The sequence below is a fragment of the Lissotriton helveticus genome, chromosome 5_1 (assembly GCF_964261635.1).
Source record: "Lissotriton helveticus chromosome 5_1, aLisHel1.1, whole genome shotgun sequence".
Classification (NCBI taxonomy): domain Eukaryota; kingdom Metazoa; phylum Chordata; class Amphibia; order Caudata; family Salamandridae; genus Lissotriton; species Lissotriton helveticus.
The window spans coordinates 565,531,383-565,558,002 of NC_136065.1; the positions used below are offsets into that span (position 1 = coordinate 565,531,383).

A 26,620-nucleotide genomic window follows, 5' to 3' on the forward strand; every position below is an offset into this window, starting at 1 on the left:
CGGCAACTTACTGGACATCACCTTGGTGCCATCGTTCTGCTGCCTTGGAACTATTCGCACAACAGTTTGCTACTGATGACCCACCCCCCGCGACGCCCCACGCCAGAAATCTGGACGTTGTGCTGCGTTGGGACTATTCGCACAGCCGACCGCTACTTCGTTGTTTTTCCCTAAAAATGTTTATATGTTATTACTGTTTTTGTTTTCTTGTATATATTTATAAGTTATTAAAGTTTTATAATCTTACTACTTTGTTGGAGTGCTATATATTTTTAATGTGACACATAATTGTAAAAACTTTGATGTACAAAGAGTCATCCCTGGAATCTTCCGCTTCAGGCTCGGTCCCCTCCCCAATCACAATACAGGATGGTTTTCAGATAATAGGAACGAGTCTGCTGTGACGGATCTCATCGAGTGTGGGCCTTGATCTACTATAACTCCTTTGAAGAGGGGTGATTCTTTACAGCTGGGGCCATTAACGACATCTGCAGGGCTAGCTGATACCCTAGGACCGGCCTGGACAATCGGACACAGAGGAAAAGGAGTGTCAGAGGGTGCGGTAGTGAATAGGGCGAAAGGGAGGTGTCGGGCGGGCAGAGGGTGTGATTCTCAGGGAAGAGCAGCGCAGATGGGGGGTGGTTTATTACCCATGCATAAGACAGAGAGCGGGGGTGACCACTGCCTGGGGGAGATGCTTGCGAGGGTGGGGAGTCATGCTAAGGATCGACAGCGTGCACAGAGTGGGTCTGGTCAAGGCATCTAAAATGACTGCCGTGCACGACAAAAGTGTGGCATTTGAAAAAAGGCAAGATGGCGCAGACAATGTTTTTCAACACTTCCTGATTTCCTTCGAATCGAACGTTAACAGACGTTGGGGCATATTACCAAAGTTAAGCGATATTTATCCCTAACGATGCTTAGCAACGATTTTTTTACCGCTAAGCATCGTCAGAAATTATCGCAGATAAACCTTGCTATTATCAAGGTTTATCGCAAATACGATAAAAAACGACCGCAATGCATTAATATCGCTGAAAAGTCAGCGATATTCATGCATTACCGAGCTAATGCTCTTAGCCATGTTATCCACCTCCCATTGGATAACATGCCTTAGAACTGCTCAGGGCAGGTGCTAGCTTTTGGAGATATTCGCGCTTATCGCGAATATTTCCAAAAGTTGATAATAGGAGATAGCGATGTTAGCGACTGTTTCCAGTCGCTAACATCTTGGCATGCCCACTTTGCATGTCATTAGTGATAAATATCACTCACATGCAAAGTGGGGCCCAAGATGGTCGCTATCTCCTACTAGCCGTCGCTAACTGGTGTTAGCAACAGCTAGGTAATACAGATATAATTTTATCTCCGCGAAGCAGAGCGCTGTTACAGATATATATCTTTTTTTGAACGTTAATTTCTCAAAATCCACTGGAGCACATATATTGAGACCTAGCAAAGGCACATCGGACTACCAGTCCCTACAATTTTGCCAAGTTTCGTGCAAATCCATTCAGCCGTTCGATTATTATTATTTTTTTTTTTTGCCTCGCGGGGCCCTTTTAAAACCTCCACATCAAACCTAAGAGGTCAAGGAGGATCTACTATGCCCCCTTATGGTCATTTGCCCCTTCGCTTTGGCCTCCTCTTGTCTCTCGATCCTACCGAGAGACAAGATGGCGGCCGCTACGGACTGTTTGCAATGTTTACAGACGCCGGAGAACCAATCAGCTTCGCAAACCTCCGTTACGCGAAGCGGAGCGCTGTTACAGATATATATCTTTTTTTGAACGTTAATTTCTCAAAATCCACTGGAGCACATATATTGAGACCTAGCAAAGGCACATCGGGCTACCAGTCCCTAATATTTTACCAAGTTTCGTGCAAATCCATTCAGCCGTTCGATTATTATTATTATTATTTTTTTTGCCCCGCGGGGCCCTTTTAAAACCTCCACATCAAACCTAGGGGGTCAGCGAGGATCTACTATGCCCCCTTATGGTCATTTGCCCCTTCGCTTTGGCCTCCTCTTGTCTCTCGATCCTACCGAGAGACAAGATGGCGGCCGCTACGGACTGTTTGGAATGTTTACAGACGCCGGAGAACCAATCAGCTTCGCTTCACAAAGCTCCGTTGCGCGAAAAGTACGCGAACTGGAGCGCTGCCCGGTCCGCTGTTACAGATATATATCTTTTTTTGAACGTTAATTTCTCAAAATCCACTGAAGCACATATATTGAGACCTACAAAAGGCACATCGGGCTACCAGTCCCTACAATTTTGCCAAGTTTCGTGCAAATCCATTCAGCCGTTCGGGCTAAAAGTGAGGCCAACCGCCCTATGGAAAACTCAATGTTAAAAACACGTTTTGGGACCCCCCTTTTTTCTCGGCCCCCCCTTGACGAACCCCCCCCAAATTTTCAATGCTGCTCAGAAACAAAATGTGCCATTTTCCTGAAAATTTCAGCCAATTCCGTCCACAAACGCCAAAGTTATTAGACATAGAATTTTCAAAAATCCCATAGAGAAAAAATCCTAACTATATATACCTACTGGCGACCGCCAGTAGGTAATATATATATATATATATATATATATATATATATATATATATATATATATATATATATATATATATATATTCACTGAAAAAACCATAGGTTTGACACCAGTTATAGTTAGCTGGAAATTTTACTGATATAAAACCTATGAAATTCCACGTTATAGTTAGTTGGACTCACTATAACTTGCGCGTGTAATGCACTGCTGATGACGTCACATATTACATCACTCATGACATCACTGATGACACCATCCAGTGAATGTGTGTCTTTCTGAAAAATAAATATGTGTTATATATGTATATATTATTGAATATCTTAGTGAATACATATATTACTGAGTAATGCTTAAATATTTAAATATATGTATTAGTGTTTCACTTTGTGTATAAGTGGCTCCATGGGTTGATGAGTAGGTACATGTGTATGTATATAGGTTATTAGATGTTTTTCTTAGTATCAGTATGAGTGTTTGCATGGTTTGGTGGGAGTATTACTTACTACATAGATGCAAGAATGACTGAGTCTCTGTTTGAATGTGTTTTGAAGACAGCATATGTGCAGGACTGTATGGGTGGATTAGTGTGCATATGTCTGTGTTGGTGAGTGAATGACTGTCTTATTAGTGTCTTTATCAGTAACTACATATGTTTTAATGTAGTATATGTGAATATTGATGTATATAAATGAGTATATGTGAGAGTGAGGGATTGTAAGAGTTCCTGTTTAAATTAGTATGTGTTTCTATAAGTGATTTTTTAAGAGAGTAAGTATGTGTAAGTTTCCTTAGAAGTAAAGTGGTAGTGTGTGTATAGCTGTTTATGCAAATAAATGGATGTTCAATAGTTTATTTGCATGTGTGAGTATGTGTGTGAATAACTTTTGGATGACTGTCGGTGTGTAACAGGATGTGTAGGTGTATCACTACATATGATTAGTGAATATATGTATGAGTGAATATATAGAACTGTTGGTGAATTAGTGCATGTGTATATAGATGGTGGAATTATTGAATTGGTTGTTGTAACTGGTATGGGTATCTCTATTTTTTTGAAAATTGTAGTTTCTATTTTTGAATATGTGTTTCAAGGGTTAGATTACAGTGAAAGGAGGTCTGTCACTGTGTCACAAGGATGGTGTCATCAGTGATGTCATGAGTGATGTAATATGTGACGTCATCAGCAGTGCATTACACGCGCAAGTTATAGTGAGTCCAACTAACTATAACGTGGAATTTCATTGGTTTTATATCAGTAAAATTTCCAGCTAACTATAACTGGTGTCAAACCTATGGTTTTTTCAGTGAATTTCATAGGTTTTGTAAATGCTAGTTCCTAACTATAACGTGTGTAAAACCTATGGTTTTTTCAGTGAATTTCATTGGTTTTTAAAATGCTAATTCAGAAATATCTCGTGTATGCAACCTATACTTTTGTCAATAAAGTTCTGGCAATATTTTTTCGGAAAAAATCAGTTTTCTTCACTGTTCAAGTTGCATAGAGACTCCTTGTAAAGCGATACAGAATTAGAAAGTCTGTACCTTGCCTTTTTTTCAACGCATTAAAATTTGTCTATAAATAAAAATAGCCTTTCTAAACTTTCGTGCACGACCCGGTGTGCGCACTCTCGGCAACAGTTCTCAATAAAATGGATAGCGCATTTGCAAGCTTTCGTGCGCGACCGACTGCGCGCACCCGCCTATATATTTCGTGAAAACTTTGCAATCTGAACTTATTGAATTTCTTCATAGACCCATCAAAGAACTTATACTACGTCAAAGAGACTAAACCTAGGCTTCTTTTTTAATATTATGAAAATTTTCATTAAATGGAGCCGAATGTCTTTTTAAACTTTCGTGTGTTACCGAATGTACACACCTTGGTATTTAAAAAAAATATATAAAAGGTTTTATACTTTAACAATTGTATGCTTGAATCGAGCTCAAAAGATATATTAAATCCGAATATGTTTGAATTTACTTCTTTTCACGTTTTGAAACTTCGCTGAATTAGACCGCTACTTCCAAATGGCGTACGTGACCAGATACTATCACCGCGTACACGTCCTGAGACGGGCATGTGAAGTCATGTGACTTGAAAACAACACTTCCAATTGGTTCTTAGTAGTTTCTATTCTGCAATTTACACGGAGGACTCCACCACTTCCCTCACTATCTTTTGTACTCTCAAAAGAGAACAACGTTCAACATCCTTCGGAAGACTTTGCTGAAATGGCTGCCGCCCCGCATTCATCTTCCGAATCTGAAGGAAATGAGCGACTACCTTTAAAAAGAAAAAAGGAATCTTTTATTTGGCAATTTTTCACTTAGCCTGAAGAACAAAAGAAAGTTAATGCGCCAAAAGTTACCTGCACGATATGCAATAAGGTTCTCTCAAGAGGAAATCCAAGAAAAAAATATTCCTTTTCCATACATACCATGGTGCGGCATGTCAAACAAGTGCACCCTGTTGAATTTGCAAAGGCATCGACAAGAGCCCTGGCCACGCTATTACCATCAGAGGTGGCCAGCACATCTTCTGGTGGACGACCTGTATCTCCATCGAGTGCTGTGATGAACTTGAGATCATATCTTGCAAAGGTGCACATGAAATGCAACGAGTGTGGAGAAATTCTTCTGTACGGAGAGCAGAGCCTCATTCTTACTAAACTAAAAATTGAGAGTCATAAATGCCCCGAGAAAAGATAAATTTCTTCATTTCATTTTGATCCTGTGTCACACATGAAAATGTTGTTGCAAGTTTAAAAAATCAAACACAACATAACACTTGTTTTTTAAAAAAAAAAAAGTTCTTTTCAGAACTAACTCATTGTACGAAAAAGAGCTCCAGGAGCATATTATAAGGTGGGTTTATCTCCGCTTTTTTGGCTTTCGTTCGTGCGCGACCGTGTGCGCGCACTCGCCTATATATTTCGAGAAAACTTTACAATTGCAACTTATTAAATTTCTTCATAGACCCATCAAAGAACTTATACTACGTCAAAGACACTAAACCTAGGCTTCTTTTTTATTATTATGAAAAAGTTCATTAAATGGAGCCGAATGTCTTTTTAAACTTTCGTGTGTGACCGAATATACACACCTTGCTATTTTCAAAAAAATATATAAAAGGTTTTATACTTTAACAATTGTATGCTTGAATCGAGCTCAAAAGATATATTAAATCCGGATATGTTTGAATTTACTCCTTTTCACGTTTTGAAACTTCGTTGAATTAGACCGCTACTTCCAAATGGCGTACGTGACTAGATACTATCACCGCGTACACGTCCTGAGACGCGCATGTGAAGTCATGTGACTTGAAAACAACACTTCCAATTGGTTCTTAGTAGTTTCTATGCTGCGTAAATACCTACGCCTGCTTCAAGCACATGCACAGTTTTGAAACAGCATGGGCCTGAAGGGAAACGACCACTACAACGAGGCCGTTTCAACGAAAACTTTAACCACGCATGCATTGCAACGCATGCGTGGTTACAACGACAGCCTTTACCACGCATACTTTTACTACGAGGTACGTAGTAAAGGCATGTGTGGTAAAGGGTACATATAAAAAAGGGGGGTTTGGGGGGGCTTCCCCCCCCAAAAAAAACACTCACCATTAGACGTGATGTGCAGGCAATTTTTACTAATGACGTCACCACGCTAAAATATGTGGAAAAAGATAGGCGTGTAAATAGCATTCCGTTGTAACGCATGCGTGGTAAAGGCATGCGTTACAACGGAGTTCGTTGAAAAAACATACAACCTGGGCCTGAAAGTCACTGAGTGAAATATCATACATTACAGTCAGCCACTTTCAAGACGCATTCCTTCAGAGGAACACTTACCGTTTATTAGAGGTAGATCGTCCGACTCCACCGGAGGACACCCCTAATAAAAAAGACATATATATAAAATGCGGACTAGCCGCTGTATCGTACTAGCAAACTTTAACTTAAAAATCGTTAGAGAAAACAAAAAGAATAGAGCAAAATCAGTAGGCCACTGATAGGATCTCTTTTTGACCTCGCTAAAATAGAAACATTTGGAACAACCCCTCATGAGAAATATGAAACTAGTGAGAGAAACCGAGCTCAACGCCATGATGGCTGCAACATAGCTCGACGCCGCCGCCCACCCCGCCCAAAATAACGACAAACCCTATGCAAATATTATAAATAAATACAACACACCAGCAAAGTAACAGAGTAAAACGTTTTATTAAATAACTATTTACATGCCAGCCTGCTGCAACATGAAAACAAAACTTCCAAAATGATCGACTACCTTTAAGAAGAAAAAAAGAATCTTTCATCTGCCAATTTTTCACTTATCCTGAAGATCAAAAGAAAGTAAATGCACCAAAAGTAACCTGCACGATATGTGACTCGTTTCTCTCAAGAGGAAATCCAACAAAAAAATATTCCTTTTCCATACATACCATGGTGCGGCATGTCAAACAAGTGCACCCTGTGCAATTTGCAGAGGCATCGACAAAAGCCCTGGCCACGCTATTACCATTAGAGGTGGCCAGCACATTTTCTGATCGATGACCTGTATCTCCATCGAGTGCACAGAAGGACTTGAGATATTTAACTATATATGGTCTATAACCTATGGTATTTTCAGTGAATTTTGTCCGCCGCCCACATTTGGAACAACCCCTCATGAGAAATATGAAACTAGTGAGAGAAACCGAGCTCGACGCCATGATGGCTGCAACATAGCTCGGCGCCGCCGCCCACCCCGCCCAAAATAACGAGAAACCCTATGCAAATATTATAAATATATACAACACACCAACAAAGTAACATGGTAAAACGTTTAATTAAATAACTATTTACATGGCAGCCTGCTGCAACATCTCCGCCAGGAGACGGCGTGGGGTGCACTGGAAGGGAGAGGCGGCGCAAACGAGCCTCCCCACCTCCCCAGGTAGTAATAGTAAGATTTTCATAGGTGAGTGTAGGTTCATAGTTTGCCATCCACAGACTAAAAGCCTGGAGTGGCAGTGAAAAAACCATAACTAGGTAAGAAGGAACGCAGAGGCTGTAGAAAGGACTCTGCATATGCTTGGTCCCTGAGATGCTTCGATGTCACAGCCTTCCACAAATGTCATAAGTCCTGGATGTTGGGTACCATAGTTGAGGGTTTGACCTAAAGACACGTCCTGCGGTGCCCTGGTCCAACCATCACATATACCTGCGCCAGGAGACGGCGTGGGGTGCACTGGAAGGGAGAGGCGGCGCAAACGAGCCTCCCCCACCTCCCCAGGTGGAGGTTTCTCAGCTACACCCCTAAAGACACGTCCTGCGGTGCCCTGGTCCAACCATCACATATACCTGCGCCAGGAGACGGCGTGGGGTGCACTGGAAGGGAGAGGCGGCGCGAACAAACCTCCCCCACCTCCCCAGGTGGAAGTTTCTCAGCTGCACCCCAGCACTTCACTCGACATAGGCGGCCGGCTCCCGGGGTCCGGCTGAACTTTTAGCCTTTTGGTGACTTTTCCATTCTGGACCTTGTCCCACAATCCGTTTGACCTGAAGACACGTCCTGCGGTGCCCTGGTCCAACCATCACATATACCTGCACCAGGAGACGGCATGAGGTGCACTGGAAGGGAGAGGCGGCGCGAACGAGCCTCCCCCACCTCCCCAGGTGGAGGTTTCTCAGCTGCACCCCAGCGCTTCACTCGACAAGCTGAGTTGCGCCCGCTCCTGTGGCACATTGCCTCGCTTTGCCAGCTCAATTACGCCTGCTCTTGCTATTACAGCGTCTCACCCGCCATCCGGCTGAATTGCACCCACTCTTGCGGTACAGCGACAGGCGGCTGCCACGGAGCTCAGGAAATGGCGGTCGGCTCCACAGACTTGGGCCTGGCCTGCAAGGATGGCTCTGGACAACCCTGGAACTCGAACGCTTCACTTCCACGGCATGGGCCCCATTCCCAAAAGCGTCCCATCAGCCTTGAAGATTCTACAAGAGTCACCGGGGGCCCCGACTCCCGCAGAGTTCCGGTGGGAAGCTTCTGCCATGATTGCTCGCAGAATGGCCACGACGTAGCCACGGGGTGCTCTCATGCTAACGCCAGCTTCAGTCTGAAACATCCAGAAACACTGTAGACTACCAATTCAATCAGTTCCGGTGGAGCCCCAACGACGTATCGCGTTGTTGCATAATGCGTCATATGACACGCCGCGTTAGCGCACCCGGAAGTCCTCCGGTGCGCGAGGCGCGAAGCACAGCTTCCCGGAAGCAATCCGGGGCGCGGAGCGCGTAACGTAAGCATAACAGGTCATGTGACTTGTTAATAAAGCTTTTCATTGGTTTAGAAATATTTTTATGAGCATATTTGACTATTTTATTAAAGACACTACACATAACCTGTTTTTCAAGTTATGTTTAATTTTAAATGAAACGGTTTACATTTTCACTTTTTATTTCCAGTAAATTTTAAAAATAAATGTTTATAGTTCCATATGCTGAAGCACGTCAGCTTCCCACCCTATGTCATACAATTCTGACAAATCGGCATCCTCATCATGTTCTTCATCATCCTCAGGATTTAAATCATCTAAGGCAGTGGTTCCCAAACTTTTGACTCCTGAGGACCCCCAATGCGTCACCACTGGAAGCCGGGGACCCCCAAGCAATTTGTAGGATTTAAATTTCAAACATTAAAAGAGTCATTCGAAAAAAATGAACACCCGTTTGCACACAAAACAAATACTCGAATTACTAATGATTTTAGGAAAATATTTACAAGCCCCTATCACCGTGGAAAATCACTTTTTGCGGCGTTCCCGTGGGGATAGGGGCTTCGCCTTATTTACAAGGCAGCGTTAAGCCACTTAACGTGGCTTAACGCTGCCTTGTAAATAAGGCTCTCTTTCCTCCAATGCTTAGCGTTAAAGGGTGGGCAAAGGGTGTTGCGTGGGCATTTCCCCTGCAACACCCATTGATTTTGACGCTGCCCCCTATTTACAAGGGCAGCATAAATGGGAGGCCGAGACAAAATTGAGACCAGGGACAACCGGGTCTTAACAGGAGAAATGCTTCATTTCTACTCGATTTTGCAAAACGCCTTGGATTGTTTATCTTCAGGAAGGTGACCATTCCTGCACCTCAACAATCTTTAAAAACAAAATGCCATTTTATAACTTTCATGTGTGCTGCATTAAGCAGCACACATAGAAGTGACAAAACGATACTGCAAGATTGTTTATGTGCAGGAAGGGGGACCTTCCTGTACATAAAAAATCTTCCCCTGTTAAGTGTAGAGCCAGCGCAGGGGAAACGCAGGGCTGCACCATATTCTTGTAAATATGGTGCAGCCCTGCGTTTCTGAAGTGGCGGAGTGTGTTGTTAAGCCAAGGAGGCTAACGAAACTCTTCGTAACTTCTGTTGTATTTTATATTGAAAGAATTTGCAAGAACACAAAAAAAGTTAATGGGAAGGTTGGTGCTGCGTCTCCGTGACTAACTTTTCAAGGGTTGGCTTTATTTCGCTGTACGAGGCCCCTGCTCCTGCCAGGGCCAGACTGGTAACCCAAAGCAGCCCTTGGCAAATGATTTCAGACCAGTCCCCATACTGAGTGCAGTGAGTGAGCCTGACCACTACAAAGGGGACTTAGGGTAGCTCTCCCCCCAAGCAATTTAGGAAATTGGTGCAGTCTACAGCACATATCATTATATATTGAATTGTAGTAGCTTTTAAAAAATAGTAAATGAAGACCTGACTATGCACCAGAATACGACAATCTTTCTGGGGGTTCTTCAATGATTCCCCCACTATCACCCTCCAACAGTGCTTCTCATCTCTCCATAGCCCCGCTCTGTCACGTGCATCCACAGGGCCACCGCCAGGGCAGGTCCTTCTCCTACCTGGCAGCGAAGACTTGGAACTCTCTCCCCAGCTACCTGCATGCCACACAGGACCACCTATCCTTCAGAAGGCAGCTCCAGAGCTGGCTTTTTGAGAACTGACCCCCCCCCCCCAGGCGCCTTGAGACCCCCACGGGTGAGTAGCGCGCTTTACAAATGTAATGATTGATTGATTATTTCCTTTTTTATAGCATCCCTCATACCATTGTAGTGATGTCAGAGCACTTTACATCACACACATATAGAGACAGTGAATCATACATGTAAATCAGTGTATAGAAAATGTTACATAAGGCAAAGGGGACTACGAGGTGTAGAATTCACATGTCATTCATACTGGTGCTTGTTCTGGAGAAGCACAAACCCAGGATTAAGAAAATAACACAATGGTTAGCAATGAATTTACCAATAAAAATATATTTCCACCCAAAGAAACCTTTTTAGCAGCATCAGGATAATGAAAGACTGGGAAAAAAACATAATTAACTAACTTGTAACTTACAGTCTGCAAGCAGCTCTTTGAAGACAGTTTATAGGTCTATTTGCTAGATTACGACTGTCACTTATGAACTGCAGAGTAACAAAAGAATCCCTGTGACAAAAGCAGTAACCCACTGACCTATGCATATAAAATACTGTTTCTTAAAATTCATGGTACACTTCCTTGCAGTAGGCATGTTACCCTTCTGTGCTACATTGGATAAGTCAAAGCTGCCACCAGAAAAAAACTCTCCTCTCTCCAGCAGGGACATTAATCACTGGCGTTATCTGACACTTTTATTGTTCTTTGAAAACTGCTAATTAAACAAGATACTTTGCAGTGCTTTTAAAACTGCTGTCTGCGGACCCCCTGGGAATGTGTCAGGGACCCCTGGGGGTCCGCGGACCACAGTTTGGGAAACACTGATCTAAGGGATCCACTTCCACTGACGTTTCAATGACAAGTTCAACGATAAGATCGAGATCAACTGATTGCTCATTATCACTCATGGTTAATGTTGTCGTTATCTTTAAAGAAAGAGAACAACAATGAGATGTTGCAGAGTAAGAGACAAATCTCAGAGACTATAATAGTAAAATTGTTTAACAAGAGTAACATTTTGCAGCTATTTTTTTAGCCATGTCCAGCGATGCTGAGGAGGTGAGTCCTATGTCCAAGTTTTCAGTGAACAGGACTCATCTCTTTTTAACCTTGGATAAGCCTCACCAACTCTGTGTCCCCTGCTCATACTTAAATGTAAAGGGGCAGATTTATGTTAACTGGCGCATCCCCAGAGATGCACCAGTTAATGTGCACCGCTGCTCTGCCACCCATGGTGTGCCGCATTTACAATGTGGAGCACCATTGAGCAAAAACAACACAGATGCGTCACGCATCTGTACCGCAAAAGCAGCACATTGCAGGAATCACGTCGTAAGCGCGACATGTCTACTGCAAGGCACAGGAGCAAGCCACACATTGCATGGTGCATCACTCCTTATGCCTGTTTCAAACAGGCGTAAGGATTTGATTCAGCAATGCTATAAAGCTGATTCAGTGAAATCTTCTAAATTTCACTGTGTTAGTTTTACAGGGCTTTCATGCAAATGAATGCCCACCCTGCAACAAAACGCCTATATGAAACCTGACGCAGGTTTCATGTGGTGTAGAAAATGAAAATGTATATGTACATAAGCGACGTTCATTTGTGTTCACCCTCACCACTGTTGGAGTTAAAGCGAAAGTCACGGCACAGTGGCCCCGTCATCTTGCCCCCTTTTAGGCCCCATCACGAACATAGATAGCCCCACATAGCAAAACGTGATCTTATCGCCTGCCCAACTTCAGATCTGACCCCCCCCCTTTTGCTCTCATGTCCTGTCGGAATGTCCGGCTGTAGATTACAATCACATGTTACATTTGGGAGGGGAAACGACATCAGAGCGACAAATATTAGAAATATACCACACGACAGCAAAATAACAGGTTAAAACGTTTTTATTCTTGAACAAAAATATATTAAAACAACTATTTACATGACAAACGGCCGCAGCAACAAACCCACAATGCATTTCGCCGTCTACTTGATGCCGTCCCTGTCCCTCCTTCCCCAAAGTAGCAATGTTGGGCTACTTTTGGGCTGCTTTCTAGTAGGGTTTTTGAGCGTCAGAAAGTCTACAAAAGCCGTCGGCAACGGCCTGGGGTGGAGAACCATTACGCGAATAGTCCGGAGGCGACACCACGCGCCAAGGCCTGTCCCCAGGATGAACCAAGGGATCCGTTCCTGGGGCCGTGGCAAAGAGCGGCCGGCCGCCATCGGCCAGAGAAGGCATGGGCCCTACCCGAGTTGTAGTTGTCTTCCCATTCTCTTCTTTTTTTGGCACCTTGCAGGCCACAAGGGGGGGATGTCTTGCATATGCCTCCGACCCCCCCCTCTCTTCATCGCCTGGTCCGGCCATAACAAATGTCAGCAAGACGCCGTGGGGTGCACTGGGAGGGAGAGGCGGCACGGACGAGCCTCTCCCGCCTCCCCAGGTGGAGGCCCCTCAGCTGCACCCCCAACGATCCACGCACCCGGCAAAGGGTTCGTCCACTGTGGCGATATAGGGACGCTCCACGAGCCCAGCAAAGGGTTCGCATACTCTGGCGGTATAGGGACGCTCCAGGAGCCCAGCAAAGGACTCGCCCACTGTTGCGGTACAGCGACGCTCCACTCACCCAGCAGGGTCTCGTCCACTGTGGCGGTGCAACGATGCTTCGCCCGACAGGCTTGAGTCCATCTGCTCCTGCAACCCAGTGACTGCCGGTGGTTGCAGATCTCCTAAAAATGGCGGTCGACTTTGCAGGAATGGGCCTGGCGTGAAAAGTTGGCCTGGTCGCCTGTTAACCAGAAAATGGGCCCCTGTCTTTCCTTTCAAAATGCTGCCAACAATATTTTCTGAATGGAAGACACCTGTCCAGAGGCGTTCTCCTCAACTTTGAAGATTCTACGAGAGCTGCGGAGGGCCCTCGGCCTCCGCGGGCCTCCGACCGCCCCCGATGGAAAAGGACTGCCATGATTGCCCGCAGAACGACCAAAGCGTAGCCACGAGACGTTGGCGCTCTCATGCTGACGCCAGCCTCAGTTTGAATGACCAAAAATCCTGCAGACTACTGATTCGATCGGTTCCGGTGGAACATCAGTATGACCCGGTAGGAAAGATTGTTGCCCCTCCCTTTTCTTTGATTGATGGTTCATGTCACCGGTCCCTTCTGTTGCCCCTTAACGGAACTTCTGGACTGCCGAAAGAGATTCTGGTCCAACCCCGAGTTGGTGGAGACATTTTGAGTATACTTGGGCCCGCCTGACCCCACCCAAAATGGCGCCGATATAAACGAAACTCGCAATTCCCCGTTGTGTTCCGGATGCTGAGACTTCAGATCATGAAATATGGATGCAGTTCTTGAAGCACATGGCGGGAGGGGATGAGTATTGCTTGAACATTCGGACAATGAATTGATATTAAGTTCTGACGCATCATTAATTACAGTATTATTGAAAGGTCGATTTTTCAACACTGATGGTACTTGCCCACAATGAATTTTCGATATGATTCTATTGCACTTATCGTACCTTGATGAAATAAAATGACCACCGACTCAGTTATGTTTTACTCAGATAAATATGCCCTCTTGTACAGCCCCAGTCTGCTCCGTGGCTGGCCCACGTAGTTTTAGGCCTGCATTTGTGCGTCATCACTTACGTGGTTGTATGCCTGCATTTGTACGTCATCATTTTTGAATAAAGATTTTGTGAAAACCAAATATAATAGTAGCTCTTGAATTGGTAAGTTCGAATACATAGCCATTGTTTCCGATCTACGTAAAATACAGGCGAAATAAAGCAAGTCGGTTACTGAAAGGTCAAAAATCAAAGTGCCCAGAAATAGTGAAAATGTAAATGATCCAAGTCTGTTACGTGTATTTTTTTCTTTTGTGCAACATAAGGCAATCGATAAAGGTCCCGGTGTTCTGTTTTACCTTGTATGCCACATATCTCAGGGAAATTGTTTCAGGTGTACACAAAAGAAAAACTCGAATTACTAACAATTTTTGGGGCAGATTTACAAACCCCTATCTCCATGGGAACGTCACTTTTTGCAATATTCCCGTGGCGATATGGGTTTCGCCCTATGTACAAGGCACCGTTGAGCCACTTACTATGGCTTAACGCTGCTTTGCAAATAAGAACCACTTTCATGCAATACTTAACGTGAAAGAGGTGGGCAGTGGGTGTTGCGATGGGCATTCCACTTCAACAGCCATTGATTTTTTAACGCTGCCTCCTATTTACAAGGGCAGCGTAAATAGGAGACTGCGCCATAATTAAAACCAGGAAACACCTGGACTTAACTTGACGAAACGAGGATAAATGCTTTATTTCTCCTCGATTTTGCTTTTTTCATGTGTGCTGCCTTATGCAGTACACATGGAAAAAGCAAAACGCCTTGGATTTTTTATGTTCAGGAAGGAGGATCTTCCTGTACATAAACAATCTTCCCCTGCACGCAGTCACACTTGCACTATGGTGCAAGGGTGCCTGCATTGCCACTACCCTGCTAAGTGTAGCGCAAGCGCAGGGGGAAACACAGGGCTGCACCATATTCTTGTAAATATGGCCAAAACCCTCGTTTCCGAAGTGGTGGACCGTGTCATTAAGCCAAGGAGGATAACGACACGCTCCTCCACTTCTGTGAATTTACAAAAAACTAAATAATTTAATGGGAAGATTGGTGCTGCATCCCAGTGACAAACCTTTACATGGCTGGTTTTATTTTGCTGTTCGAGGCTCCTGCTCCTGCAAGGGCCAGTCTGGAAACCAAAAGCAGCCCTAGAAAATGTTTTCAGACCAGTCCCCATACGGTGCATACCAAGTGCAATGAGTGAGCCTGATCACTACAGAGGGTGCTTTGGAATGCTCTCCCCCAAAGGTTTTTGGGAAACAATGGTGCAGTCTACAACACAGTTATCATTACAGATTGAATTTTATTAGCTTTCAAAGAATAGTAAATGAAGACCTTATTATGCACAAGGATACGACAATCTGGGAAGAAAAATAAGTTACTTACAAAAGCAGTAAGTAACCCACTGACCTATGCATATAACATTTTTTTAAATTATTCTTTGCAGTAACCCTCTGTGCTACATTAGATAAGTTGAAGTTGCCACTGGACAAAACTCTCCTCTCTCCAGCAGGTACATTAATCACTGATGTTATCTTGACACTTTTATTGTTGCTCCAAAAATGATAATTCTGCAAGGAACTTTGAAGTGCTTTTAAAACTGCTGCCTGCGGACCCCCTGAGAATGGGTCAAGGACCCCTGGGGGTCCGCGGACCACAGTTTGGGAAACACTGGTCTAACCACTAGCATTTTCATGTATCGTTCCTAAACTGAAAGGCCAGAGACCTTCATCCATTTATTAACATATAATGAGCCTTATTTATGTTAAAAGTAACGCACCGGCGGCGCAAGGCCTTCATAAATCTGCCCCAATATACTTCCTCATAAGAGTGTATAATTAATTTTGCTAAACCATATTCATTTTTCATCAACTATACCGTTTGTATTTTATGTACTAGTGGCTATACCGATTACTTTGTTTTTTACAATGTCTGCACTCGTATTAGATAAGAAACTTGCCTTGAAAACAGTGCATTTCTGAATAAACATTTCAAATATACACGTTCTCTCTTTTAATCCATAATCTCAATAAAATGATTGTATATTGAAACAGTATTCATGAGTTCCACGTAACTTCACCTGTACTAACTTAATATTTTCTTTTGTCGACCTGATTTACTCATACTAGAACCCACAGGCCTATAACAGCCCGTGAACCCTTTCTTTTACAGTACATGACAAAACAAACAGTTACAGACTTACCTTTACCAATGCTTTGTACGATGTACAACAGTGACAGTCACAAAATAGATATTCGTTTGACGGAAGTCTCAATTATGCTGCTATCACTGCAACCAAAATTCAATGGCACAGATATCCAGTCAATACAGACTCATATATGTCTCTTCAGCCAATCATATTTCCTCCCGCAAAATTTTGTATTCAAATTCACATTTCAGTTGGTTGTCCCTCACAATATTTTCAATGTCACATAAAAGTCACCCATCACCCACTGCCATCTCTGGCTGTTTCCATGGTAACACCTCATTCTGCACCTGGCTCAAGGCACAGGTCAAAAGTTCATATCTCAACGTTCTACAGCAAACTAACAACACTGTTTTCCCTCCAGAAACACCTGCCTATCCACAGCTCTGTTACATGTCATTTTTTTCACACCCAATACTACTTTTTCTTTTACATAACATTAACATGCAACGTAGTCTTCAATCTTCACGTATTAGAATCAACCAATCATCTTTTGTTTTTCAACCACACCAAGCCTCATCCATTTTTTTTATCCTGAATTTCAGCTTCTAACTGCCATTCCACTTCCACAACCCATCGGAGCACGACTGCATCTGCCTTGAAAATGAAGGTTTGGCTTTCAGGACACAGCTATATTCACTGGAGTGGAAAATATGCAGCAAGCAGACGAATTTCCAACCTTGATTTACCAAATGTGCAGATAACGTGGATTGGGCAAAGAGGATTAAGATGTCACCAATTAATACCATTGGTGAAAACTTTTATGCATCTCCCAGAACCAGACCTTATAATTGTGCACTGTGGTGGGAACGATCTAGGCACATTGACTGGGGTAGGTCTGGAAATGCTTCTAAAAGACTCCTTTAGACAATTGATGACACTTTTTCCTCGAACTGCCTTGGTATATTCCAATATATGCCAAAGACAGAAATGGAATTGGTCCAATCAACATTGTGCACAAATTGAGAAAGCAAGGAGACATGTTAATAAATCTGTTTCTGCTTTCCTCAGAGATTATAGCATGGGTTCTATTTACCACAACAACTTGCGTTACCACATGCAAGACATCTATAGGACAGATGGTGTTCATTTCACGGATGAGGGAAACAAAATCTTCCTCTGCAACATCAGACTCTGCATCGGTACTTACTTATAAATGCAGAAACAACTCAATAAACACAAGGGCTCTTTTCAGAGCCACCTTATATCAAAGCACTCAAACTTCTGATTTATCTCCATTTTCACACTCTTGTAAATAGGTGTGCGTGCCTGAGCGCGCGCACCCCGCAACTTTTTTTTGAAAAATAAATAAATATATATTTTTGCCTTTAAGGACCTTACTGCACACCCTGAGAAAACCTACGCAGCAAAACAACCTCTACCTTCTCCCCTTTCCATGTTCCAACGCTTTGAAATGACAATATATTTACGCGCAGTGACAAAATGGCGGTCAACACTTCCTGATTTCCTTCGAATCGAACGTTAACAGACATCACGCAGCAAAAAAAAAATTCCGCTCGCGCGCAGCCGCTCGAGTGTGCGCACCCGTCCGCGCTTATAGATATATAATTGACTTTAACTTTCATTTTCTCAGCAACTACTGAACGGATTTACACCATTCCACAAAAAGCGTAATCTGCGAGCCGGACTCTACAGTTTTGCCAAATTTCTTATAAATCCATTCAGCCGTTCGACCTGTAGCCGTGTCTAAACGTCCTATGGAAAATAACATGGAGAAAACACGTTTTGGGACCCCCCTTTTATCTCAGCCCCCACTTCACCAATCCCCCCCAAATTTTCAGGGAAGGAGCGCAGCGGACCGAGCCATCTTCTTTGAGAAATTCGCAAAGATTCATCCACCAGGGCCAAAGTTAATCCAAATAGAATGTTGACGATTTCCTATGGAAACTAGGTCCTAACTATAACTACCTACTGGCGACCGCCAGTAGGTAATATATACATATATATATATATATATTAGAGCTAGTGAGAAAGTGGTATATGTGTTACCATATAAAAATTATTTAATTGGAAAATCATTAATGAGAAATGATGCAATTTTAGTAATTGTACAAAAATGTGACATTTTTTAAAACATTTTTAAACTTTATTTCTTAATTGGGTTTTGATATAGGTTCACTTCTGTTTCCGATTTTTAACTTACATCAGTTGAAGATTTACTGTGCTTTCTAATTCTTGAAAACAAGAAAATCCACTAGTTCTGTTGCCCTGCTTTTCAATTTGAATATAATTTTTAGTTTGTGTTGCCTTAAAATTGTCTTTCATTTAATATATATATTTTTTAATTCAATTTATTATGTCTATCCTTGAAACTGGTATTATATGGGTGTTCTCGGTTTTCATTTTTCTATTGTTACAAACTTTAGTTATGCTTTGCTAAACTACACTATTTATGTGGTGCTATGCCATGTCACCTGTGTTTGTGGCGCGTTATGTATTATGTGATGTTTTGCCATGCTATACTATACCAGGTCATGTAATTTTATGCTGTATTAAGTAGCCTTATACCATGCCACCCATGCTAGCACCATTTTATCCTAATTCTTCAGGCACTGACGTCTTTGGCATTCACGGGGGCTTCATAGTATCTTAACATGACAAAGTGGGCCTAACGCTAAAGCGTGCCTTAAAAGAACATCATTATCTGTAACGCTGTGTATTAATCAAATGTGAGGACAACCTTGCTAATTTGATTTCATTGCAAATTATTGATAATTGTATTTTCTAGGAGCTATTTGCGGCGGCTTCAGAGGAGGTAACTGGGCCCCTCAATTCGGCTCACCAGTGGGTGGACATGAGCAACGTCACTGTACAGCTGAATTCCACACATACAGTAAGACCTTATGTTTCCTTGTAGAATTGATATCGAACCCTCCTGTTCCCGTGTGTGCATTTGGCTGTTTCATGTTCCATCTGAATTTGACTTATGAACAGTTTTCAACCTTAAAGATCAACAGCCTTGCAGGTATATGTATGCAGCCGATATATTAAGCCTCTGCATTTCAGTTTGTTGCTTAACGTTTTCAGTTCTGTCTGTACAAAAAACAGCAATGATACAAAACGGGAAGCTAAATTATACAGGATTGGGTCAGATTTTTCTTTCACTTTCTGTTTATAAAAAGGCTTTTTTCTACTTTCTTTAACCCCTTCACTGAGGCGGCTATTCCACCGCAGTGCTAAGGGGGCGGGGCGGCCGCACGGCGCTCCCGTGCTCATGACGGAACCGCTCCGTCAAGAGCCTCGGGCGCGCTGTGCTTGTGACGGAACGGTTCCGTCATGGCCCCGCCCGCCCAATAGAACGCTCAGCGCAGGCGCGGAATTCGCGCCGCGCAGGCGCGGCGAGCGGGCCGTGACGGAACCGTTCCGTCACAAGCACAGCACACCCGAGGCTTGTGACGGAACGGTTCCGTCACAAGCATGCAAGGGGTTAAACGTCCTGGTTTCAGCCTTAGCCAAAAGGTATATCTGGAGTAAATGTGGATTTCAAGATTGCATGCCACTGACTCGAGCCCTTCAAGGGAAAATAATTATTTGATTATTAAATCATTTCAGGTGATCTGCTAGTCCCATATCTCATCCTGAGAAACTGCCAGGGGCCTCATGTATCAAAGGGTTTTGCTCATTCTGTGTCTTTGGGAATATGTGTTAGTACACACTGTCCATTATGAACAAAGCCATTTTTGAATCGCAAACCCTATGGTTCTCAAAATCACTGGCTTTCCTACTGCAAAAAAGGCGCTTTTTTAAAACGTATTAAACCTCTTTTGCAAGTCAGAAAAGCCTTTCCGACTCATAAAATGAGCTGCTATCTTTTCCGAATCTCAATTAGAAGGGAATGTGAAAAGATGCCCCCTTCTAATTGTGAGTTGTACTGGTATGTATCAATGATTTGCCACCAAATTTGCAGTTTCTGCAGCCTTGAGGGGGAGCAGGCAGTGGTCCAGGGGGTGGTTACCCATAAAGGATTTTTTATTTTTTATTTTGAAAAGCAGCACTGGTTTATTGAAAAACATACTGCTTTGAAAAAAGGTTTTCCGCTTGGGAATGCGAATTTAAGGATGGTGGTCTGCTGTTCCATGTAGGCCACTATCCAGTGGCAGTTGGCTTGTAACCAGGGTAGAGGAGCGGGGGTAGGGAGATGGGTGGGCAAAAAAAAAAAATATTAAATCCACTTACCTTCATGCAGTGCGATATCCTACTCCCTCGGGTGTCTTTCAGAAAGCTCCAGATGCAGGAAACTGTACTATCCATTCCTGGCCCTGCTTTCACAGCATGAAAGCAGCGCCAGGATTTGATAGAGCAGGCTCTCCCAGTGCTCCTAAGAGCAATGGAGGCCTGTGCCTTCTCTAAACCAGCTGTCTTAGACAGCTAGCTAGAGAACTTTTAAAATGCGCATGTCTGTCTGGCTGGCCGGCCCAAGATGGCTGGCCAAAGAGATATGCAAATTTTCCCTGCTGCTGCCACTTAGCAGTGCTAGCCCTGCCCTGTCCTAACACTTAGTTCAGGACGGGTTGCTGAAGAATAAAATGGTAATTTATAAACTTTATTACCGTTTTATTGTTCACCTCTGGGGCTTATGGGGCGACGCTCCTCTGCTCAAATGGAGGAGACGCCCCTGCCACTATGCCTGTGTTAGTTGCTAATCAGCAACCTGTCTAATTATTATTCATTATGCAGGTTGTTCTGCAACTCCTATTAACTTGCAATTTTGCAATGCAACCTATTAGTGCTTATATTAAATAGGTTACACTGCAAAATTAAAGACTGGTTGCATAAAGTTGGTGCACATTTTGTGACCGTTTATTGCGATTAGGTTTTGGCCCAAAGTATCATTCACATCGCTAAGTCTGTTTAAAACTGCCCTTATTATTTCATTATAAATATTTTTATGCATGCTCAAGATAAACGGTAAGTCTATCAAATAACATAGTTGCCATTCTGAGATATATATTTTACTTTTTAGAAGACCCAGTCTAAATTTGTTAGCTATTGATAACAGAAATGTATTGTAAAGTTTCAGGATCTGATTAACTCTTTTGGTGTAGGTTGAACTTGCATAACAAGGTTGGCTCTCTGCATCAACAAGTTGAATTTTGAAAGTGCTGTCGAATTGTGTATAGTGAACTCGAAATGAGTCGAAATGCAGATCGTGCTTCCACACTTTAATTCCGCTCACATATAAATAAATTAATTGTTGTAGGTTTTATCTAGAAGTAGGAGATTTATTTGAGTCTAATGTTCAGGGTAGCACATTTCTCCTAATCATTTCCAAGGAAAATAAGCTAGTTCCTGCAAATAGTTTTTTTTTGTATGCTAACAACTCCAAACAGCTATTCGCAAAAGCTGATTTTGCACCCATAAAAGGATTAAAAGGTTGTTCCTGGCCACTTCTGATCTAGAACAAAAATCAGAGATTTACCTATCTCAAGGCAAGGAGTAAATTGTTTTCCAGGGTGAGGGGAAAAGGATACACACTATAAAGCAAGTAGGGCTGAAATTTTAAAAAATATTTCCCCGCGGAGCCCAAAAAATAAAAGAAGATATAAAGTGCATTTGCTCACCTGCTCCTGATTTTCTGATACAAAAGGAACGTGTGCATACAATTGCATCTGTTAATGCCATTCAGAAAGAGCCCGATTCACGTATAGAATTGCAAATCTGCTTCCTTGGATCGACCACGAGACACAGATGTAGGGTTTTGCTTTAGTGGAATTCACAAACCTTTCCATGAGTACACCAGGAAATGTGTAACGTTGCAGGTTTCCAGGTATACTTCTGAAAACCATTATGAATACCCTAAGGTCTAAATCTGCACCCTTGCGAGGGTATATCCCCACGGGTGTAGATTTATTTTTATAAATCGATTCCATGGATTATTTATTTTTTTAAATCGATTCCATTGATTCTCGACGAAATTTCTAACATTGGGCATCGATATAAGAGTAGTATTTTATTAGCCAATGACCCCAGAACTCAATGAGAATGATTGGCAGACACATTTGGGAAAGAATGAAATATTTTTAGCAATGTTTCCACAGGAGAAGAGCAGCACTGCCCTCATTGTATTATTTGCCCAGATGTGATCAAATGTCTCCCTATCCTTCCTCTTTTTAAATCATTACCCCATCTTAATTTTCTCTCTCTCTTTTACGCTGTCTCTTCTCTCTCCTCATGTGCTTTTTTCCTGTCTCTTCTGCTACGTTTACCAACAACAAGTAGATCTAACACCTCTCCTGGTAGTCAGACAACTTAAGACATAGAGCGTTGTGCTTCAAAAAAATGGTGAACATTCTTCTCACTAAGGGATTTTTATGAGTTTGGCAGTGCAAAAGCGGGACCACCTAGCTCCCGCACCGACAAACCCATGTACAAACCGCCTGCCAGATTAGGAGTTTTCTCTTGTCTGGCGGGCAGTTCTTTGGTGTTCCCAGGACAGTGTCTATGAAATTTGTACTGCAAAGGGAACGTCAAAGGCAGTACCTGCATGGCATGGACTTCTGCAGTCAATGCCATGTAGGTACTCGTGTGCATGCACACGTGGGGCACATGTTGTACCCCCTGTGTGCATCCACATAGCTTGAGCCACAAAGTAGGGTCCCCTTTGCTATCTCACCGCCTCATTTTTCATTTCCTTGAGAAGTGTGGCGATGAGGAAACTTGTTATATGCTCGTCGGGCTGCAGCAGTCCAGCCAAGCATATTGCAACCTCACTAAAGCCACGCGACTGCCAGGGATATTTGATTCCTGGCAGTTGCAGTGGACTGCCAGACTCGTAATAAAGCCCTAAGTCTGGTGTACATAGCTCTAAACAGCACACGAGCCACAATCAACTTAGAAAACACCCCTTCACTCCAATTCCCTTTCCATGTAATATTTCCTCATATTTATTATGCCACGCCCTCTACAGTTCCTTTGCTCAGTGAAAGGAAGTGGGTAACGCAATGAAGGTGGACCAAAATGGCAACCTTCCTTTTGTTGTCAGGCCATGGCCTATCTCCATGACTGGGCAAGTTGCCCTCCTTTTCCCCTTTCGAGCCTTCCACTGTTCAATGGTGTGAAGAAGCCAAGGTGAGGGGTGGCAGACAGAGACAGGAAAAAAGTTACTTGCAAGTGGGTGTTCAAAGTGTACGATGATGGTTGTGGGGCTTCTATTGGAGTATTACATTCCATAAGAAAGGCATTGGGTGGCAATTCATTGCAGGGCAGTCACTGGACTAGTGTGTGAGATGGTGAACTACACTTCTTCAAGCAGGACAACTTTTTTGCAGACCAGAGAGAGTGTAAGAGAGGAAGCACAATGCCCCACAATCCCCTCCCTTTCTAGTTTCCAATCCCAAGTACTAAAAATCCATGCAAAAATAGAACCACACCTTCTGTAACTCTTCACTTCTGGAGTGAAGTGCATGCATAGTTTAAATACTAAACAATGGCCTTGAGAGTCATGCCTCAGCAGAGCTTCTCATAGAGAAACTATTTGCTTATGTTCTACATCCCTTGAATCGTCTCGTTACAGAACACTTCAGATCTGATAAAAAAAGGTAGGAAGCGGTCATATATTAGACAACCTAGACTAAGAAATACGCTGCTTTGGAGAATGCTTTAGAGCCAGCAATACAAAGAAAGACGAACCTTAATTTCTACAGAGAATATTTTTCGAAGAATAGAGCCTCTATGTATAGTCATTCCAACAGAAATATTGCTCTCATTTAAAAAAAAAAAAAAAAAAAGATTTATCTCAAGATACAGGCCATTCTACGTTTGAGAAAGCCACTCGTGGGACAGGATTGGAAGAACATGTAAAGCCTTAGTTCACTTTAAATGAGCTTCTACAACAATCATTTTCAGCTATTGATAGACACAGCAGGGCCTAAACGGGTATCTTCGGTACATACTGACCTTCCTTTTGGCATCTTGGTGAGTCAAAGGGTGTTAGGGGTACAGGAACTGACAATATAAAATAAAACGAAGACCAAGACAAGGGTTAATATAAAACATCTACAATCGTTTTTATAACTAGAAAACTCAAAAAGTGTACAAGCGAAAATAGGGGTAATTTGAAGAAAAGTTTATTGCAATTCTGAAATTCATAGAAATTGAATTAATCGAACAGGCACCTGATCACAAATGTAAACCACAAGACACAGCAATTGTCTCAAATGCACAAGGCTGAATGCTAAATTGAGGTCCTTATTAGGTCCAGAAAGCAAATTTACCTCTGGATCATTAGGAAGCAAATGGATTTTCTACATTAATACATCTCTTTTAATTCTAAAACACTACATTTGCTCAAAACATAATGGTTGAATAAACAATAGGACCATACAAATACCCCTGAATAATGGCAAGGCTAGCATTGACTGGAGAAATAAGAGGTGGAGAAACAGTGCTGGATGAACTATCCGTAATCTAACACTTCATAATGATACATTGGATTTTATTATAATGATCAGCAGTTTCTAATAAGATCCAACCTTCTCACATGTTCTGCCCGAAAGTTAAGCCTCAACTATTGCAAACCTATATATGTGCAAACAAATCACTTCACTGTCAAAGTCAGTGCCTATATTTGGCCCCAACCAGAATCTGAGAATGATACAGAAAGCTTAGGAACCAACACATTTGGAAGACTTTCAATCTGGGTACACAGTGCAGGAAGGAATTAAGGACACATTGAAGGACTGAGAGTGGCCTTTGCTAAGTTTACAGTACCCTGAAATTCCACACCTTAATGTAGGATTTTAAACACCCTGTATTCTTTGTTTGTATGACACTTGCTTGCACCTATTTATGGAAGACTGTTGCTTTCATTGGCCTAAGCACTCGGAAAAAAGTGTAAGTAAAACACAGAGGGCCTGATTTAATTGAAGGTCTACTGTTCCAACCGCATGATTATGATGTGACTGCCCATAGGGTAGTCGCAAACATGGAAGCGGGGCGGAAAAGGCCTGCAGCACAAGCTTCCATTGAAAAACGGATGTTTGTGAACATTCCTGCACCATGCGACAGGCACCATGCGGTGCCTGCCACACAGTACAGGACTGTTTAGGGGACACCATAGGTGTTCCCCAGGCCCCATTGCGGAGGTCTAGGGGGGAAGTGGGCCTGTTAGGTGCCCCCAATGTCACTTTCTGACAGCCTTTCCATATCGGAAAGGCTGACATGGAGGGGCTATCGGAAACCGACATCATAATCCCAACGGTGGAACCGCCGTCATTATGGGATTATGCTGTCTTTCCGATGCACAGTGAGCCCGTTGGAACCACGTCGGAATGCCCCTGTAGGTTTAACTCCGACCACCATCATCCTAATACGGCGGTCGAAGTTTAAACCTACCATGTCAGCCAGAAAGCCTCTCACCACTGGTCAGAGGCTTTCCGCCCAACATCGTAATGAGGCCCTGAGTGTATGTGTCATGTTTACATCTTTCGGTAGAGGATTCCTAAATAGTTTGATATGTGGCATTGTTCAGAAAACAATGCAACATAAATTATATAGCAGCATCAGAGATACAGTCAATGACATTCTAAATCTTCCCTGAAGAGCTGTGGACCAGCAATATGCGTAGTTCAGAATGTTTCATGTTTGAACATTATGATGCTTGAACTGTATGTGACTAAAGTAAAAGGGCTTTGAAATATAATGAGATTCTGAATCCCAGAATGCATCTGGGCCATACATGTGGCACACACCAAGAACTGGCTGCCTATTGCCTCACTTGTTTGAAATGTGTTGTCCTCTGTACAACAATAAAAAGTCTATAAAATGGAATTTAGTTTAGTAAAATCCTTTTTATATATAATTTTTTCCACCATAAATTACCATGCGAGATGGAAATTATTTCATGAGATCCAATTGGTTAGAGTTAAAGACACTTTGGAAATACAAGGTAGGACAAAATCAAATGAATTGCCTTTTATTACCATTTGTATTCAGGGTACAACATGCAAGCCTGCCCTGGGCCACAGCTTTGCTGCTGGAACCATTGATGGAGTCGGAGCTTTCAATTTCACACAGGGTAAGTTAAAAGAACAGCACCACGTGCAGAGCATGTTAAATACTGTTAAAATGCTAACCTTGTGCTATCTACTTTAGAGAAGGGTTTGAGTTATGACAATCATACTAATGAAACTGTGGCTATTTCATGAAACAGGGTCTCTTGTTATAAAATAATAAAAGTTGTCAACTAAGCATAAGTGGAGATTGGTGAAAGACTCCCTCTATTTAAGCAACATGTCCAAAAAACAAATC

At 42.7% G+C, this 26,620-nt stretch overlaps 1 protein-coding gene across 6 annotated transcripts in view; it reads left to right on the plus strand.

Moving 5' to 3' along the window:
- Positions 1–26,620, plus strand: part of ASAH2 (N-acylsphingosine amidohydrolase 2) — a 434,557-nt gene that overhangs the window by 257,481 nt on the left and 150,456 nt on the right. For all 6 annotated transcript variants that reach the window (XM_078642909.1, XM_078642906.1, XM_078642910.1 and 3 more), the window contains 2 exons: positions 19,101–19,205; positions 26,306–26,387. In XM_078642909.1, the coding sequence (XP_078499035.1) occupies positions 19,101–19,205; positions 26,306–26,387 (187 nt within the window). The remainder of the gene's footprint in view (positions 1–19,100; positions 19,206–26,305; positions 26,388–26,620) is intronic.